The sequence below is a fragment of the Podarcis vaucheri genome (assembly GCF_965113315.1).
Source record: "Podarcis vaucheri genome assembly, chromosome: 16".
In the NCBI taxonomy this organism is placed as follows: Eukaryota; Metazoa; Chordata; class Lepidosauria; order Squamata; family Lacertidae; genus Podarcis; species Podarcis vaucheri.
In genome coordinates, this window is record NC_138754.1 from 27,628,697 (window position 1) to 27,647,147 (window position 18,451).

The 18,451-nt window shown below is 42.7% G+C and overlaps 1 protein-coding gene across 1 annotated transcript in view; it reads left to right on the top strand.

The window, feature by feature from the left end:
• Positions 1 to 18,451, top strand: part of BCR (BCR activator of RhoGEF and GTPase) — an 89,577-nt gene that overhangs the window by 68,625 nt on the left and 2,501 nt on the right. Inside the window, exons 11-22 of the mRNA XM_082203011.1 lie at positions 196 to 315; positions 1,696 to 1,771; positions 2,446 to 2,550; positions 3,109 to 3,183; positions 4,152 to 4,249; positions 5,987 to 6,118; positions 11,757 to 11,816; positions 13,790 to 13,899; positions 14,963 to 15,102; positions 15,608 to 15,742; positions 17,324 to 17,429; positions 18,220 to 18,382. Coding sequence (XP_082059137.1) covers positions 196 to 315; positions 1,696 to 1,771; positions 2,446 to 2,550; positions 3,109 to 3,183; positions 4,152 to 4,249; positions 5,987 to 6,118; positions 11,757 to 11,816; positions 13,790 to 13,899; positions 14,963 to 15,102; positions 15,608 to 15,742; positions 17,324 to 17,429; positions 18,220 to 18,382 — 1,320 coding nt within the window. The remainder of the gene's footprint in view (positions 1 to 195; positions 316 to 1,695; positions 1,772 to 2,445; positions 2,551 to 3,108; positions 3,184 to 4,151; positions 4,250 to 5,986; positions 6,119 to 11,756; positions 11,817 to 13,789; positions 13,900 to 14,962; positions 15,103 to 15,607; positions 15,743 to 17,323; positions 17,430 to 18,219; positions 18,383 to 18,451) is intronic.

Below are 18,451 nucleotides of genomic sequence, written 5' to 3' on the forward strand. Positions count from 1 at the left end.
ATGGACAACTTTGTATGGGAAAAATATATTCCTTGGGGTCCTGAACCATGTAAAGCTTCATAGGTTAAAACCAGTACCCCTACTTCTGGTTTAAGGAACCTAAATATTGAGATTCTTGTGAACCTCAAGTTCCTGCATCTGTTGAGTTGTAAAAGAACACGATCTCATTACCTCTTGGGTTTTTTCCTTCCTCAGAGGGCTAATAAGGGCAGCAAGAATATGGAGAGGTTGAAAAAGAAGCTTTCGGAGCAGGAATCCTTGCTTCTACTGATGTCTCCTAACATGGCATTCCGAGTGCATAACCGCAATGGCAAGGTGAGAGGCCTTGTGGGCATCTCAGCTCACTGGCATAGAATGGGGTCTGAATGGGGCTGAACAGAGGAACCATGAGAGATGGAGTTTTGTTCATGGCGTCTTGCACATGCCCCATAAAAACTGAGTGAACAGAGCATGCCTGTTGCACACTTAGTGCTCACTACAGAAGCAGCAAAATGAATAAATGGCTGCTTTCATTTTTTATTGTTATTATTATTTATTAAATCTGTATACTGCGCTGCATCCGAGGATCACAGGGTGGTTCACAACAGAAAATTTACTCCCATAGTATAATGAATGCAAAAAAGACCATTATCTCTGAAGCTGAAGGCTGGCAAATTAGAACATTAAGCACAGCTGCTAGTTAATGGCGCAGGATCTTGAGATCTTTTGGGAGCTCTATGTAATTGAATAGAATATGGGCAGAGCTGATGGCAGGCTGTGTAAACCCTTGCAAGGGAAACAGACTCTGGATTAAATGCTCTGTGCACTTTGTACCCTCAAAGACAGATGGCTTTGTTGACGTCATGCAAGTCTTAGCTATTAATGTTGACACTGTTTGGACCTTCACCAAGATTTTCCAAACACAGGGAACTATTTTCTTCACATGTCACAAAATATATACATTTATATAAAAAACATTTCAACACTACCTGAAATGAACAACCTGGCAAGAAGGCAAGCATGCAAATGGCTGGTTTCTTTTGTTTGGAAAATAAAGTTCATCAGCCTAAAAAAGGAAGAACAGAAAATTATAACCAGATTTTTTAATTTTTTTTTAAGAAAAGACAAAAGACTGCAGCACTATGCATTTAACAGACCAACAGGTGAAAGGTTATTTTCACTGCACAATGAAGAGTACGGTGGTACCTTGGGTTAAGAATTTAATTCGTTCTGGAGGTCCGTTCTTAACCTGAAACTGTTCTTAACCTGAGGTACCACTTTTAGCTAATGGGGCCTCCCGCTACTGCTGTGCCGGCACCACGCGATTTCTGTTCTCATTCTGAGGCAAAGTTCTTAACCCGAGGTACTATTTCTGGGTTAGCAGTCTGTAACCTCTGAAGCATCTGTAACCTGAAGTGTCTGTAACCCGAGGTACCACTGTACTGTTAGCATACAAACCTCAGGACATCATTCCTAGATGGTACAACTCAATGGCTGCTTGAGCCAAAACTTGTAGAGAAAGACACATGAAGTTGATTTTTACTGTTGCAGAAAATTAAATAAAAATTGGGTGGCAGGGATATATGTTGGCTGTATTATGAACTTTGTATAATCTTATTTTAACACTTTAGATTGTTCTTTTTATACATATTTTAGCTGTTGGATAAGGTAATATAAAATGAATAATCCTTGGGCCTCTTTTTCTCTGTCACTCAGAGTTACACATTCCTCATCTCATCTGACTACGAACGGGCAGAGTGGCGAGAGATCATCCGGGAGCAGCAGAAGAAATGTACGTGCCTATGCTCTGACTTCCCTAGGTGTGACCAGCAGGCATCCTGGGCTTGGAGAAATCAGAGGGGGGCTCTGGGGGCTGGCCCTTGTTGCCTGTCTAAGGCTGAACGTGCCACTCTTCTGTGAGAGGGTTGCCAAATGTCCCATGTGTAGATGTGCGGGCCTTTTTGACTGTGGTCTGGGTCAGATACAGATGTGTTTCTGTGAATCAGCACCTTCCAGGTGCTTCCCCTCCACTCCAGTGAGACCCCAAGGATGGGGACTCCCAGCATGCTGTCCACATGTAGGAAGAAACTTCTACAGTTCTGTGCTCAGTATTGTTGCAGTGATGCTACATAGTCCAGCCATCATTCCCAGTAAGGAGCAGGTAACTTGTTGAGGGAGATCTCCAGGTTTATTAGAAGAGGGCCTTTCCTCTGTGAGAAAAGGCTTCTGCATGATTCCCACAAGGGCATCCATGTGGCAAATCGTTTGGTAGGAGTTGGCTATCTGCTTGACCTTTTCTAGGATAACTGGGAATCGTAGTATTCTATTCCCAGGATCATTCCTGAGGGTCCCTTGTGGATGTCTTGGTGGCAATAATACTCAAAGCAAAGAGGTCAGCATTACCAGCCTACACCTTTCTTCCCAAGTTTGCAGGAGATTAAAAGCCCATTCTCCTCTGAACTGTAGGTTTCAAAAGCTTCTCGCTGACTTCAGTGGAGCTCCAGATGCTGACAAATTCCTGTGTGAAACTTCAGACTGTGCACCACATCCCCCTCACGATAAACAAAGAAGGTGAGAACCCTGGAACCAGTTGGCCTCATCTGCCATTGCTCTTGACTATCTTGCCTCCAACAGTGGGCAGCACTCAGAGGGACGATTTCCAAGTGGCTGCTAGTGTCTAATGTGTGTGTTGGATCTATACCATTGCATACCAATAAAAGTACACAGTCCCAGTTCACTTCCCAGACATAGGAATGGAGCCAGCCACCAGCTTTAGTCGTCGTAATGGTGAAAAACAGTGTCTTAAAAAGGCAGTGGCTCACTCTCAGTCCAGAAGCCTTTTTCATGCTCCCTGGATTTTGGGCTGTTGCACAGTCTAATTTCTTATGCTCAGAGCTATAAACATTATGAAACTAAATTTCCATAGATTATGGAGCAGATCTTTTCCCCAAGCCACAATAACATACATAGAAGGTTGTTAAATCTGGGATAAATGCACTTACAGTCTTTAAACATACACATTCGCGCCACAGAAATTGAATTTAACAGATATAGGGGGATTTAATCTGTCTTTCCCACTGAACTCCCAGAGCCAGTTTAACTATCACATTTATATGCTTTTGAACACAGATGATGAGTCCCCTGGTCTCTATGGGTTCCTGAACGTCATTGTCCATTCAGCCAGCGGCTTCAAGCAGAGCTCAAGTGAGTAGTTGCATGGTAGCTGTGGGTGAATGCAAAGAGCTGGAATACCGTCATGCTAAGTATGATTTGGTGGTGTGGCTAACAATCAAATGAAAGCCCCACTCTGGATTCAAGCAGGCCTCTGGTTGCCCACAGGGAGACGCTGGTGCTGCTGCCATAACAATGGAATATAATGTTATAGAAGTGGATGGGAGACCCTGAAGAGTTGCAGCCAGTAAGTGTAAACAGTACTGAGCTAGATAGACCAAATGCTCTGTATTGGTTTAAGGCAGCTGCTTCCTATGCTCCTTTGTTGTCTGGCTTCTTGCACAGCCCAATCAATGCACTTTCTCTCTGCAGCTATATAGCTGGCACACATATGAAGGTGGTTGTTGCAGCACACCTAGTTGGCATTTTTGTGGCAGTCAGGAGAGTTGACCTTTGGAGGGCTCAAGGGATGGGTGGCCAGCTGGCCTCCCATCTGGTAAATTCAGCCTATGCCGCTGTCTGGCCGGGGGGGTGTTTCTGTGTGGGGAGTCTATCCTGGAAGCCTTTTAAAATGCACAGTAGTGACAGCTTGGTGACTGACGCCTGGCATGTTAGGAAGGTCTTCAGCGACAGAATGAAATTTAATAAATTCTTCCATCATTTGAGGTTGGGTTTTACAAATCAACCTTGTGGGATAATTGTCAGGCATGAGAATGAGCTTGCAATATAATCTTTACCTTGGAGTGGTTCTGGAAACTGAGACACTTGAGGAGAGAAGAGCAGCCCTCATGCTCCAAATATCAGTGTCTTCAGAGACCACCATGAGACTAAAGGAAGGACCCTACTCTGGGAGGTACTCCAAAGTGTAGATCAATGTTGCATGGACCAAACAGCAGTCAGATTGCGTGTGAGCACATGGTCTGATCCAGCTGACCAAGGAAACTGCAAGAGATGCTGGTGACCCTAACTGAGCCATTGCTTCTTTGTCATCCTCCTCCTAGACCTCTACTGCACTTTAGAAGTGGATTCCTTTGGGTACTTCGTGAACAAGGCAAAAACGAGAGTTTACAGAGACACAGCAGAGCCCAACTGGAATGAGGTAGGCTGTAGTGGTGCTCTGGGCTTCCTCTGATCACCACCTCTCATAGAGTCTTTGACAAGAGGAGGCCAGTGGTTCTGTTTGTACAGATTTAAATTGCTTTCTCCTTATGTGGTGCATCAGGGAGGTTCCTGTATGTTCCTGTAGGATATTTTTTGTCATGGCCTGCTCCTAATAGGATGGGACCTTCATCTTACTGCCACTGTCTGCATACAAATGGTTCCAAGAATTAATCCCATTTGAAAAGTGGTCATAATGAAATTCAGCTGTCTAATTTGGGGGCCAAGTGTGGCAGTGCCCTTATGGTCCCCTCCCATTTGTTTCAGTAAGGCGGAGGGAGAGACATCCTTTTGGATTTCCCCCTCTATAGGCATCAAACTGTTTTGATCTAAATCCACCTCTTTGAAAATTCAGCAGGAGAGCATGTTGAGTCTTAGATGTGAATGCCACAGTTGCATCTTGTATGTGGAAAGAGTCCCATCAGAGGAAAAAGCAGGGTATAAATAAATAGTATAAAAACAACAACAACTGACCACCATCACAACTGACTTGCAGCATTAACTGAGTGGGGAAAGTTCAAGGCCAATGCTGTGACTTGCTTGGAGTGGTTAGTCTTGGGCTGTATCCCTGAGGGCTGCTTTTGAGTAACAGTGATTCAGGCAGCTCCATTGAATTTGTTTTGAGTGACTTATGAAAGTGAAGGGGAAAGTAGCCAGAAGCAGAACAGTCTTTCTTTTGAGAACTGGGCAGTGGCAAAGCTTGCAAGAGCAGCTGCCTCTATTGCTGTTTTTTATTCTAGTACAGCCTTCCTCATCCTGGTTTCCTGTAGATATTACGGACTACAATTCTCATCAGCCCCAGCCACTATGGATGTTCTGTCCGGGGATGTTGGGAATTGCACTCCAAAACATTTGGATGATGCCAAGATGGAGAAGGCTGCACTAGAGGGTTTCAGTGTTTAGAGACCTATTACAATAGTTTAGCTCATCAAGATTTTTATTTTGTTTAACAAAGTGTACATGCCACTTACTCTGTATAAAACCTCTAAGAAGTTTACAAAAGATCTTTCCTCGGGAAATATGGAAGTTGCAGTATCTTTCCTGGCAAAGCCAAGAATTTGTCTCCCTCTGGAACAGACCCAAGGGTGTGACAGTCATCCTTCACATATGTCTTATGGTCTAGTCCTCTCAAAGGTTTTTTATGTCCATGCTTTAATTGTATTTTACAATTGTATTTTACTTGTAATTAATTGTATTTTACAATTAATTTTATTTTTAAGTTTTTAATACCTTTCATTGTTTCATATTGCATTTTTTATTGCTGCCTTTCTTATGTTAGGGGGAGGCTCCATAAGTTTAGTTCATAAAAAGCTCACCTCCCGTTGCCAGCAAAGTGCACAACCCCTCCTTGGGGAACTATCTTATAGATTTATAGATTATACAGACAGAAAACTGTTTTGATTGCACAGAAGTTGTTCCCCAGGTGGAAACCAGAATGAGACAAAATCTTCAGGGTGCCCTTTCATGGTTTCCCAAGAAATCTCTGATGTTAGGTCTTTGAGAGCTACAGCATGGGCATCCAGTGTGGTGCCTGCCAGATGTTGTTGGACTACAGAATCTATCATCTCTGTCCATTGGCCATGCTGACTGGGGCTTATAGGAGTTGTCCAAAGCATCTAACTATCCTTGCTATGAAGAGTGAATCTCGAGTAACTCAACTGCTGTTCCCCTGCTGCAGGAATTTGAGATAGAACTGGAGGGTTCACAGACACTGCGAATCTTGTGCTACGAGAAGTGTTACAACAAAACCAAGCTTACCAAAGAAGATGGAGAGACCACAGACCGAATCATGGGCAAAGGCCAAATCCAGGTGGGCTGTTGGAATATATATATTTGTAAAGGCAAGGTGGCCATGTTTCTTTAAAGCATAGGGTCAGAAACAGGTGGCCTTCCAGATGTTGGACTCCAACCCCCATTGACCCAACCCAGAATGGCCAGTGGTGTTGGGAACATCTGGAGGGTTGCAACTTCCCCATCCATAATTTAGAACATCATATCTGTACAGGATATCTGGGCTCCATGTGCATTGATCCACAACCCATAAAAGGCAAAATGGGAGCAGCCATGGCCACACAGAAAGGTGGTGAGAAGCCCAATGTAGTAATGCTGGCTGGGGCTGCTGGGAGTTGGAGTCCAAAACTTGTGGAGGGCACCAGCTTGGGGAAGACTGCAGTAAGAAGTAAACGGAGAGGAGTGACTGAAAGCAGGCTACCACCCCTCTTTGGAGGACATGCTCACCTGAATAAACCACTTAGGTGCTTGATCAGCCTTTGGTCTTTTCCTGATGATATATTTCTTCATATCAAAGCATGCCCTTGAGAAAATCTAGTGTTCTTTCTTTGGAACTTGTAAGACCTCTAGATGATGTCAGACATGAAGTTTTCCATCCCTCTCTCTGCTAGAGCTGGGTATAAATTATTCTTGCTTAACTATCCAATTGTGTGTTGCTAATCCTCTATTATCTTGACTGGAAATCTCACCCTCTCACTTCTGGGATTTGTGAATCATGCAGCTCTTTGTATTGTGGTGAATGCAGTGAGCCTTGGTGACTAGAGCTAGGGCTGTTTATTAACTTTACCTCTCTCTCTCTCTGTGTGTGTGTGTGTGTGTGTGAGAGAGAGAGAGAGAGAAGCTGGTTGAATAGGAAGGAAAGCCATCAACTGACTCTGTGTTTGGAAAAGCACGGCTGTTTTCCCCAGAAGCAACAGGCAGCAAATTAATGTTTCCTGTTCCATCATTTGGTCTCTCCGTCTCTGGAAAATGAGCAGCTCTTTTCTTTTGTTGGGGTTTACGGTTTATTTGCTGGAGGTTTCCGTAGAATGTTTACATTGGAATTTGGAGGTTTTGCTTGGAATGTAATTCTCTTAAAGACCTCCAGCTTTTCATTCATGCTACAGATTGAAGCTACTTGCTGTCACTCTGCAGAGTATGTATGTCACTTCCTGTAGCATTTGATGTCACTGTTAAAGTGAAATCCAAGGTGTGTTCTATGTGCTCCTTCAGTTTTTAAGCTCATTTTGCAGAATACAGTGGTACCTCTGGTTGTGAACGGGATCCGTTCCGGAGGCCCGTTTGCAACATGAAAAGCCTGCAACCTGAAGCGCTGTATCTGTGCAGGTGCGCGGCACGATTTGGCGCTTGTGCGCATGCAGTGAACCCGGAAGTAAACCTTTCTGGTACTTCCGGGTCGCCACGGGACACAACCTGAAAAAACGTAACATGAGGTATGACTGTAGTCCACCTACTGGACCTCTTAACTTCTTACCTGTCACATTTGTACATATACTCTATCTGATGGAGTAGAACCCTGTGAAAGCTTCTGTCACATCTGTTATGGTAATAAAAACATAAGACGATCCCTTGCAGATTTCCTGGTCAAATTAAGAACTCTTTCCCACTAAAACAAACTTGGCCGCCCTTCAGCTGCTTTAGCCTACAACTCCCATGTCGCATGACTGTATACTAGAGCTCGTGGGAGCATTACTGTACTGCCTAAGGCTGACGGGAGTTGTAGTTCAAAACTGCTGGAGGGTACCAGATTGAAGAAGGCTGCACTAAATCAACAAGGCAGTAGCTATGCAGAAAGTGTACATACTCCTCTTGCTGTTCAGCAGAACCCAGATGGTGCAAAGTTGGTGATCTAGATGTGACACTAGCTCCTAGCTGCAAATTCATATTTTCAGCAGTCATATTTATTTGTACTATGATAAAGTCTCTAACTGTAGGATTAGCACGACCTCTATTCAGTAGTTCTACTTCAGCAAATTTTCTACTTGTCTTTCTAGTTCACACTGTGGTCTTCAGCCCCTAAAATATCTGCATTTCTTTGCCAAGATTTCTTCTAGCAGTGTCTTTCAAATCTCATTTTGCAGTTTAACATAAGCAAGTGAGCAGATTTTCTGGCATGTATAGATCTTTCTAATCTCTCTTTGGCGATCTTGTTGGTTTTTCAGAATACATGCTGCGATAGAGTCTGAGAATGTCTGTGTGGGTAGAAACATCTCAGCATTCCATAACTGAACTAAAAGTATCTTTGACTTGTTACTACCAAGATTAAATGGACACGTGCATTTTAATCCTATTTCTTCATGATTTTGGTAGCATACAGGCTCCTCCTTTTTGAGAAAGCACCAAATGTGCTTGGGGTTCCTTGGCTACAAGTTAACAATCTAGATACTTTTTATCTTCAATCCTTACAACTGCATTGTGGTCTGTGAGATGAAGAAGCCCTCCCACAAAGCCAGCTGGCATGCGGATTTCACTTTAGGGCAGGGAAATCATGTTGCTTTGTTGCAGGGAAATCATGTTGTCCAAAGTGTCCATGCAGAACTGTTGTCCTCCACACGGGTGATTCATATGGGATTTCTACTCAGTCACACTATAAACAGGATTAAAAGAGTGACATTTATGTCTGTTAAAACTGTTTGCTACCCCCTTTTTTGTTTTTATTTCCAGACTGGCTGGCTAGTCTGCCTTTCCCCACTGCACCACCCTTGTTGATCATGTAAGCAGCTTGTCTGGCCAGCTTGGAATGGCAAAGCTGCTGTTACGGAATGTAATTCATTTAAACATATCCTTCCTGTTGTATCTTTGTCATTCCTCCCAGTGGCCTTATCAGGGCTGATATTTCCTCCTCCAATGGGCCAGCTAAATATTTTTTTTCCAAATATTTTTTTAGCTGCTTCTTGTTTAGGTTCTTTAATAGAAGCACAATACTGGACTGCTGGTAAATTACTCTACATTGGGTGGTTATTTTTTAAAGGGGGAGGACCTGTCACTCAATGGCGTTAGAGCATAGTGGTAACTTGGGATGTGAACGGGATCTGTTCCGGAGCCCCGTTCGCATCCTAAACAGAACGCAAGATGTGACTGCACGTGAGCAGGTCATGTTTTGCCACTTCTGCGCATGCGTGTGATGTCTTTTTGAGTGTCTGCGCATGCGCGAGCTGCGAAACCCGGAAGTAGCACGCTCCGTTACTTCCGAGTTGCCGCAGAGTGCAACCCGAAAGCGCTCAACCTGAAGCACATTCAACCTGAGGTATGACTGTACTTTTATTTATTTATTACATTTATATTCCACCTTTCCTCCATGGATCTGGCATGGATGCTTTAGTTGAAATTCCTGCATTGCAGGGGATTGGACTACATAACCCTTGGGAACATTCTAACTCTACAATTCTATGATTCCAAGGAGCCCAGGGTGGTGAGCATGCTTTTTCCTCTCCTCTCTGCACCCTGGTGCCCTCCAGATGGCATTGGGGGGGTTGGACTAGATGACCCTTGGGTCCCTTTCAACTCTATGATTCTAAAGCACATTTAGATGGCATCTACGCATATACACAAGCATTTTGAACTGGGAAAGACTTCTTCGAAAAGAGATGGACTTTTTCTGAGTGCTTGCTGGGAGAGCTCATAAATACCAAACTGATTTCAGAATGAATTGAATGAAACTCTTCCGTCAGTAGTTAAAAAAACATTGAGTCTTGCATTCTTGCATTGAGTCTTGTATTTGTGCTCTGCTGCTGGATGCAAGAAGGTGGCACTTGTTGTGTAGAAGTACCATTTCCTTCCATAGGTGGCACTTCATGCCTAACTTTGGAATCTCTGCCCTCATCCCAGACAGCTTTTACCTGTTGAATCCCCAAAGAATACATCAGGCAGCATTTTCACTTATTTATGTAGAAGATTCACACACCCCCCCAGGTTTTTGTTTTTCATAAAAACTCAAAGTGACTTACAGTAAAACATGCCTGTTTTAGACAAGAGTTGCATTTTAGGTGAGCTTGCTCCCCTTTGGGAGCGAGTTCTGCAACTTTATATGACACAGAAGTACAAGGCATGAGCAGCAGATGAATTGCATCTTGAATCTGGGTTGACTGTTCCCACTGTGAGAATGGTGAAGGGCTATCCATGTCAGCTCCAGAAAGCAGTTGCATGGGGGTGGAGGTGAGCTCAGTAGTTCCACAAAGGAAACCAGATACTTCAGAAGCCATTTCCTCTCAATTCTGGGAAAATACAAAGCTTGTTGAGGGAAAATTCTGCCTCCCTTCCCATAAACTCTTTTGGGAAGGAAAAACAAACACCTCATTGGAACCTTGGCTGCCCAAACTGAAGTGGGCAGGTCCTCCAGGAAGAATATTCTCATTATAAAGCCCCTGGCAGAGCAAGAGTAGACTTAGAGGGACAACACTGGGCTTCAGAGCACAATAAGAGCACAGGACACAGTAAGAGATGTGGGAGCTGCTGATGACCCACTCCACCACTCAGGGAGTCTTCAAGCATTTCTGCTACTGCTGTAGCTGCAGGACTCTGCTGGATTTACCGAAGAAATGTACACATAACAGAAGCCACACTCTGTGGCCCCGAGTCTGTGGCAGAGTGCTACAAGGAAAGGTTAGCTTTACTCTTACATTCATTCAGTCATTCATTCTCTCTCTCTCTTTCTCCCCACCCTCTGCCTTCCCATTGCTTTGTGCTGTATGTGTGGATAGAGAAACTGCTTCCACTTATTAGCAATAATAGTGGGGTCTCAACAGGCGGAGGCATAGGGCTAATTCTCACAAACAGCAAATGAAGTGGTGAACCTGTGCCTGGACTGTGCCACTTCAGGATTCAAGTGGGGCCTCAGATTGTTGAATGCTCCTCCCTTTACAAAAAAAAAAAAAAAAACACCAATTAAAAAAAATCCTTGCATGTTGAAAACTTTCTAGCTGTTTTCCTGGCATGCTAGTTTTCTGGGCCTATGGAATTTTTATGTGTGGAAGAGCATTATCATACAAGCACACCCAAAGAACCTGCAGTCATCTGAGTGGCATAATTCAGAGACAGGTTTACAACTTCACCTAGGCCCAAGAGAGGAGCCGCCCCTGAATCTCTAAAACTGATTCGGGGGCAGGCCAGAGGGAGGCTGATGAACAAGCCCAGCAAACCAGAATTGGTACCACAGTCTCTGCTAGAAAACCTCCACCAGGTGGTCAGACAGACGTGTGTATTGTGTGCAAAAATAAAAGACAATTGTTTTGAAATTTTTGTGACAAGGATAAAGGTATGTGTTGAATGTATTTGCTTAGCTTTGCAAAACTATGCTGCTTTCATGACTTTCGTTGTCAAACATTCTGGAATCTTTTTTTCTCGTGCAGAAGAGGGTGGTGGATGACAAATGGTCTGAAAGGCCACTGAGGAATTTCTAAATCAGCCTTCCCCAACCTGGTGCCCTCCAGCAGTTTTGGACTACGGGGGCAGTTTGGAGCTATGGCACAAAACAACTCAAGGGCATCAGACTGGGGAAGACTGTTCTAGGGTATTCATGTTGGCTATAATTTTGCTTTTTGTTTTAAAGGACAAGCTAATTATTATTATTTATTATTAAACTAATTTATGTAAGGCAATACAACCGCTTTGGTCTCTGCACCTGGTTGCTAACTCACTAATAACTCTCCATTTTTCAGCTGGATCCACAGACATTGCAAGATAAAGACTGGCAACGCACTGTCATATTGATGAATGGAGTAAGTACAGACAATTCTAAAATGCAAGCTGGCTGCTCCTGACTGTTCTGTTTTGGATTGGATTTTCAGGTCTTGTGCTCCTGGTGACTTAAGACCCAAACTCAAATGTTGTTGTTCCACAGACATGGTGTAACATCTGCACACACAAGTAGATGATGATATAAAACACTGACGGCAAGCTGCTTGCCAGGCCTATGCAGCTGTTTACATGCCTGCTGAGGAGCCAGCTTTATAGATTGTTTCTTGCGTGGGTGCATTCTCCATTAGCACACAGATACAGAGCAGCTTTGAGCATTCAATTGTTGCATAGGAACAGCATGTATAAATTTTCTATGTTGGAAATTCTGCCTTTGTATCGCCCATACTGCCAAAACACATAAGCTCTCTGTTAAGAATCTGCACTTCTCCTGGATGGGGAAGATAGGAGAGTTTTATTTCTAATGCTAATGTTACAGAGGATCTGGACGTATGCAGAATATGCACATCCTGTTCCTGGTGCAGCAACAGACCACCCTAGCTGTCTTTGTAGTCATGCAGGCTGCTTCTTGCACAACAAGGTCTTTCTCTGGAGCCTGTTTGACCTCTCAGAGTACTCAGCCTTATTAAATTGGCACCTTGACTATTTGGTCCTACTGATGCCTGGTGTGGAAAATCAAAACAACACTCACAACTGTGTGCCCTTGCAAGCACTAATTTTTAACAAAGGGGACAATGCACTCTGGAATTCTCCTCTGCAATTTTCACTGAAATGAATGGGAATGGGAGTGGCTTATATTGGAGGACTTCTCAGCAGATCAAATGCCCGCCAGCACTCAGAGCTGCCCGTCTGTAACCACTGAAGTCCTGTTCTCCCTTTTAAAATATATGCAATGTTGGCATAGCTTTTTGACAAAGAATGGCACATAGTGGAATCTATTTAGAACGGGCATCTGCGTACACTGTCTCTTCAGTGAGCTGTATTAATAAGCTCCAGTTAACCAGATAAAAGTGGTTTAGTTGGGGAAACTACTTCAGATGAAATAGTAATTATTTCAGACATAAGTAGTTTTGAAGAACATTAAAATCTCATGCATCATGTAAAATCTTCTTTGACCCTCAGTTACAAGTTGTTGCTCACTGTGGTGTTAATGCTATTGAATACAGAAGTCTCTCTGCTCATTGAATATCAAATGAGACTTGCTGTCTGAATATTGTCTCTTCCTAGTGAGCATGGATAAGCTGCACATTATGCACTGCTGCTATTATTTATATACTTTATATTCTGCTTTTCACGTTGCCATGTACTTGGAGAAGCTAACACATTTTCTTTTAACAAACAGTAAACCACATGTAAAATAAAACAAAAACTGAGAAATGAGAATTTAAAGCAGTAATAAAAGCAGCTGTAAGAGGCCTTACCTTAAGAGATTTTATTGAAACAGTTCTAACTGTAAACTCCAGAAACAAAATTTTGCAAGGCTAAAAACAGGGATGGCTAACCTGTGGATCTCAAGATATTGAGGCTCAGTGATTGTGGGAGTTGTAGTCCAGCAACATCTGGAGACCCACTTTTTAGGCTTTCCTGGCCTAAAATCTTAGAAAAGTCTGGTTGACTTTCAGTTTGTATTAGACTTCCCATTTCTTTCCACATTAGCTTTGTTATTTCTAACCCCTTTGACATTTTAGCTTGTTGTTTTGAAGTGTCAGAAGACTCTGTTTGTAATCACAAGAGACTAATGTGGTATGTAGTTGAGAAGGAGGTGCATTGTTCTGTGTATTTTTCCCAAGGGAAAGCAGTTTACATGGAGTATGAAAGCAACTCAGTCTGATTGTGGCGCTCAGTCTGATTGCGGAGAACAGAGCAGGTCCCCAGATGACGATCCAAGCCCCTGTGCTATTCATTGTTACTCCTTGTGACTGTTTTTGAATGAGAGAAATCCAGCAAGAATTTCTGTTGTTGGAAAGAGTAGCTATGAATCTCCTTTTTCTTCAAGGTTGAAGTGAAGCTGTCTGTGAAGTTCACCAGCAGAGAGTTCAGCTTAAAGAGGATGCCCTCCCGCAAACAAACAGGCGTATTTGGAGTAAAGATCGCAGTGGTCACCAAGTGAGTTATTTCATCATTTTTTCTTTTTAATCCGGGGTTTTTACTTAAGGCCTTTCCTCTGACCTGACAGTGAACAAAAGTTAACACGCATAATTTGCCTGTTTTCTAACAGATAGTTTTGAGGGGAGGGGGAAGTATCTGTTTTGCAAGCTGCATCATCTTCATTGAGAGCTGCATAAATCTGCTTGGAACCCAAGTTTGTTTACTTTGAACATCATGTGCTATGCCGTGCTCCGGAACTAACCCTTGGTCTCTTCCTATCCTGTGAGATGACTCACCCTGGGATTTTCCAAGCTACCAAGCAGCCATTATGCACCACACTCAAAAAAACATTCACACCATCTGGATGGTGCTATATTAGTTTTAACCCCTGAACTTTAGTCATGATTCATTTGCCAGCAGAATGTTTACTGGCACTGGATAACTTGGGAGGGAATCATTATTCTGTAGGCAAAAAACAGGACTACTAAAGCACACATATTAAATTGACATCTTTAAAAAATAGAGGAGTTGAATGAGGATTTTTAGCTTCCTCTCAGGTATCAGCCTTACTTTGAAAAGAAAAGAAAAACACGTGATTCTCTGGAGTTAGGTGAATGGTTTGGTACCCATGGTATGAACTGATGACTAGAATTTTATGGTGTCGGAGTGGGAGAATGTAGCTGCCAGTGCTTTGACCTCTTACTTTTCTGCACATCAATAAACTTTGTACTTTTGAGCAGCATGGCATATCAGGGACTGGCACGTGCTTCAATATGATATTCACAAGCTTAGGGGCAGATCAGAAATAGCACATAACTTTGAAAACGATAAATAGCTGTACATCTTGAACAACAGTTTTGTTCTTTTTATTTCTTGACATAGTAATTCTGTAAATTTGTATTAGTATTACTTTTGAAAATAAATACAAAATGATACCGAAAAAAGAAATGTCTGCCTTCAAATGCAGGCAGTTTTCCCACAGAATCGAAGGCAGTTTGAAATTGCTTTCTTGCTTGTGGTGTATGTACATTCACACATAATTATTGCCTTTGCCTTTACTGAACTGGACCTCTTCTTGCAGGAGAGAGAGATCAAAGGTGCCTTACATTGTGCGCCAGTGTGTCGAGGAGATTGAGCGTCGTGGCATGGAGGAGGTGGGCATCTATCGAGTCTCTGGCGTTGCCACCGACATCCAGGCTCTGAAAGCTGCTTTTGATGTCAGTGAGTATCAGCGTCTAAGGTTTTCATTTCCACTAAAAATGAACAGTCAGTGTTCCACGCACTCTACAAATAATTACTAGGGCCAGTCTCAATGGAAGTAGTGCAGAAAAGGAAGTGATCTGCAATGCAGTTGTTTCTAACGTACATGCTTTAGCTTAACTGCGAAATGAATGTTGTTTACATTTTCAAATCGAAAAGTAGCTGGTTCAATGCATCAAGCAGCAGTATTTCACAAGAAACTGCGAGATAGGTATACATTGTGGCTAACTGCCATGTGTGCACTGTTTCAAACACCAGTGGTGGCAGTGCACTGGAGCCAGGGTAAATGTTAATGAGTACACAGCCAGAGTGTGCACGCCCATGGCATATTACTGATCCTCCAAAAGCTCTACCATCATTTTTGAATTGAGCAAACAATTTCAGCAGAGAGGAAGTTCAGAAGCAACACCCGAGTAGCTAAAAGCTCTGCTCCCCTCACTTTTCCCTTCCCCTCCCTCTATTTCAGATAACAAAGATGTCTCCGTCATGATGAGTGAGATGGATGTGAATGCCATTGCAGGGACTTTAAAGCTCTACTTCAGAGAACTGCCTGAGCCCCTCTTCACAGATGAACTCTATCCCAACTTTGCTGAAGGCATTGGTGAGAATTTGATGACTAACAAACATACTACTTCAGGATTGCTGAATCAATTGGGAGGAAATGTGACTATATGTGAATATTTGGCAGAAACTCCTTCAGGGCATCCTCTTACCTAAAATAATGCAAGAATACTTAAAGCATTAGAAATGTAACTGCTTTAGAATCGTTAACATTCCTAATGTTTTAAGTATTTTAAATTGCAACATTTTCTCGTAGGGGAGTGTTTCCAGGCTGCTGATAATATTGTTGCATCTTCCAGACTTTCAGATCTGCAATCCCCTTTTTTGAAAAGTGCCAGCCAGAACTGTACACTGTTTTCCATTTGTGCAGTAGACAACAATCCCTTTCCTGATAATACCTAGCATGCAATTGGGCCTCTTTTTTCATAGCTGAGGCTAATAACTGGGCCAGGTTTGGCTCTGCAGTCTGTGAGGCACAAGTTTGTAATGTATTAAGTTTCAGCCCTTCTTTAGGAGGCAGCTTCTAAACCAAAATTAGGTCAGTTCCTGGACCTCTTGTAGCTTGATGCTGCAGAGGGAGGGAAGGATTCAGCTGCCCAAGAAAAGTTAGGGCAGCAGAGTTCGGGATGGATTGGGGGAGCAGTGAGGATGTGGCTGTATTGAGCTTGGTCTCTGGATTTTAATTTTTGTAACTTGAGTGAAACATATTATGTACTTTGGGCACTTTGAGACTTGCTATTTTTGTTTGGGGGATTCAGTCACATGCTAGTAGATTGAGGTTACACAGTTATAGATTATTGAGAGGACTTGCACAACAAGCCTGTTTCCTCAAAACATTGAGTGGCATGAATACGCACTGGAAAGTGTGGGATAACACTCGCTTTGACACAAAGTTCTCTAACTTCCCAGCAAACAAATCAGAATGATCAATAACAGACATAATCTAATCTCCCCACAGACAAATAAGAATAAATGCACAATAAACAAATTGTCTGGATGCAACCTTTATTATTGTTAACTGTTATTTATATAAGATTGCTCAATAGCATAAGGTTTTGCTCAGAGCAGACCCATGGAAATTAATGAACTTGATTAAGTTATGTACATTAATTTCTGTGATGCTACTCTGAGCAAATAACATAGGGAAAGACTGTTGACAGCAATAATTTTTTTTTTGTTAGTTTAACACCACTCTTTGTTATTTCATTCAGAAATATGAAACGATAAAATACGATTAAAATCCAATAGAGTGGTACCTCGGGTTACATACGCTTCAGGTTACAGACTCCACTAACCCCGAAATAGTACCTCGGGTACTTCAAGATGAGAACAGAAATTAGCTAAAGGCCCCATTAGCTAAAGTGGTGCTTCAGGTTAAGAACAGTTTCAGGTTAAGAACGGACCTCCGGAACGAATTAAGTACTTAACCTGAGGTACCACTGTATTATTTTTTAAAAATCATAAAATGGCCTGCAGCCTAAAGGCCTTTCAGAATTTTAAAAAATCTTCACTATAACGATCATAAAAGAGTGGGAGGAGCCAGGCTAGCCTCCCTTCCATGCCTTGTGAAGCTGAATTGTGTGCTCCCATTCTGACGCTTTCCCCCCCTCTCCTCCTCTAGCACTTTCAGATCCAGTTGCTAAGGAAAGCTGTATGCTGAACCTACTGCTGTCTCTTCCAGAACCCAACCTTGTCACATTCCTTTTTCTCCTGGACCATTTGAAAAGGTAATGCTAGATGTCCTTTTACAGCATTGACCATCTCTCAGTACTTACTGTGGAACTCCTGGAATGCATTCCTAGGCATTGTTGGGAGTAATAACTGAACGCATATGGTTAATAGACCTGGTCAAGACACCTTTTCAGCTTGGCTCTAAGAGAGACTACTGCTCTGAGATGGCTCGTCTACAGTGGTAGCTCCTACGTAGAAGTGTTGGGGTGTCATTCCTTGTCCTCATTCCTCTTGAACAAACCCCATGGATTGCTTGCCACTCTAGTGTTCTTATAAAATAACAACGTTCATACAAGTATTGGAGAACTGACCTAGGGCCCATCTCTGCCCTAGTTTCAAAATTCATATCAACCAAGATTTGAGGAACAATAACTTCTTTTTTACTTCAAAGCTAACATTCATTGCAATGCAGATAACAGAATATAGTGAAAATCTGGCTTGCATAGAACTTTAGATGGACAGTCCTGTTCTTATCACCTTTGCATCTGCTGCTGCCACAATCTGTTATCACAAATAGCTTCTTACAGTGGAAAGACCTTGAATGGAGCACCTCTTGTCTTTGTTATAAAAACTAAACCATAATTTGCTAGGATTTGAAGTCTTTGCAAGGGTGGTATAAATGAGAACCATCTTCTGAGCTGCAGAAATGAAACTGTCTTTCTTTCTTTCTTTCTTTCTTTCTTTCTTTCTTTCTTTCTTTCTTTCTTTCTCTCTCTCTCTCTCTCTCTCCCTCCCTCCCTCCCTCCCTCCCTCCCTCCCTCCGCTGCCTCTACCCAATTGCTTCAGGGTTGCTGAGAAGGAGAACATCAACAAGATGTCACTTCACAATCTGGCAACTGTTTTTGGACCAACGCTGCTCAGGCCATCGGAAAAAGATAGTAAAATCCCTGCTAATCCAACTCAGCCAATAGCCATGACTGATAGCTGGTCACTAGAAGTCATGTCCCAGGTAAGGAAGTGGGGTAGTCCAAGAAAAGTTTTGCAACTTAATGAGTGCATAGTGTCCCCAAGGCAAGGC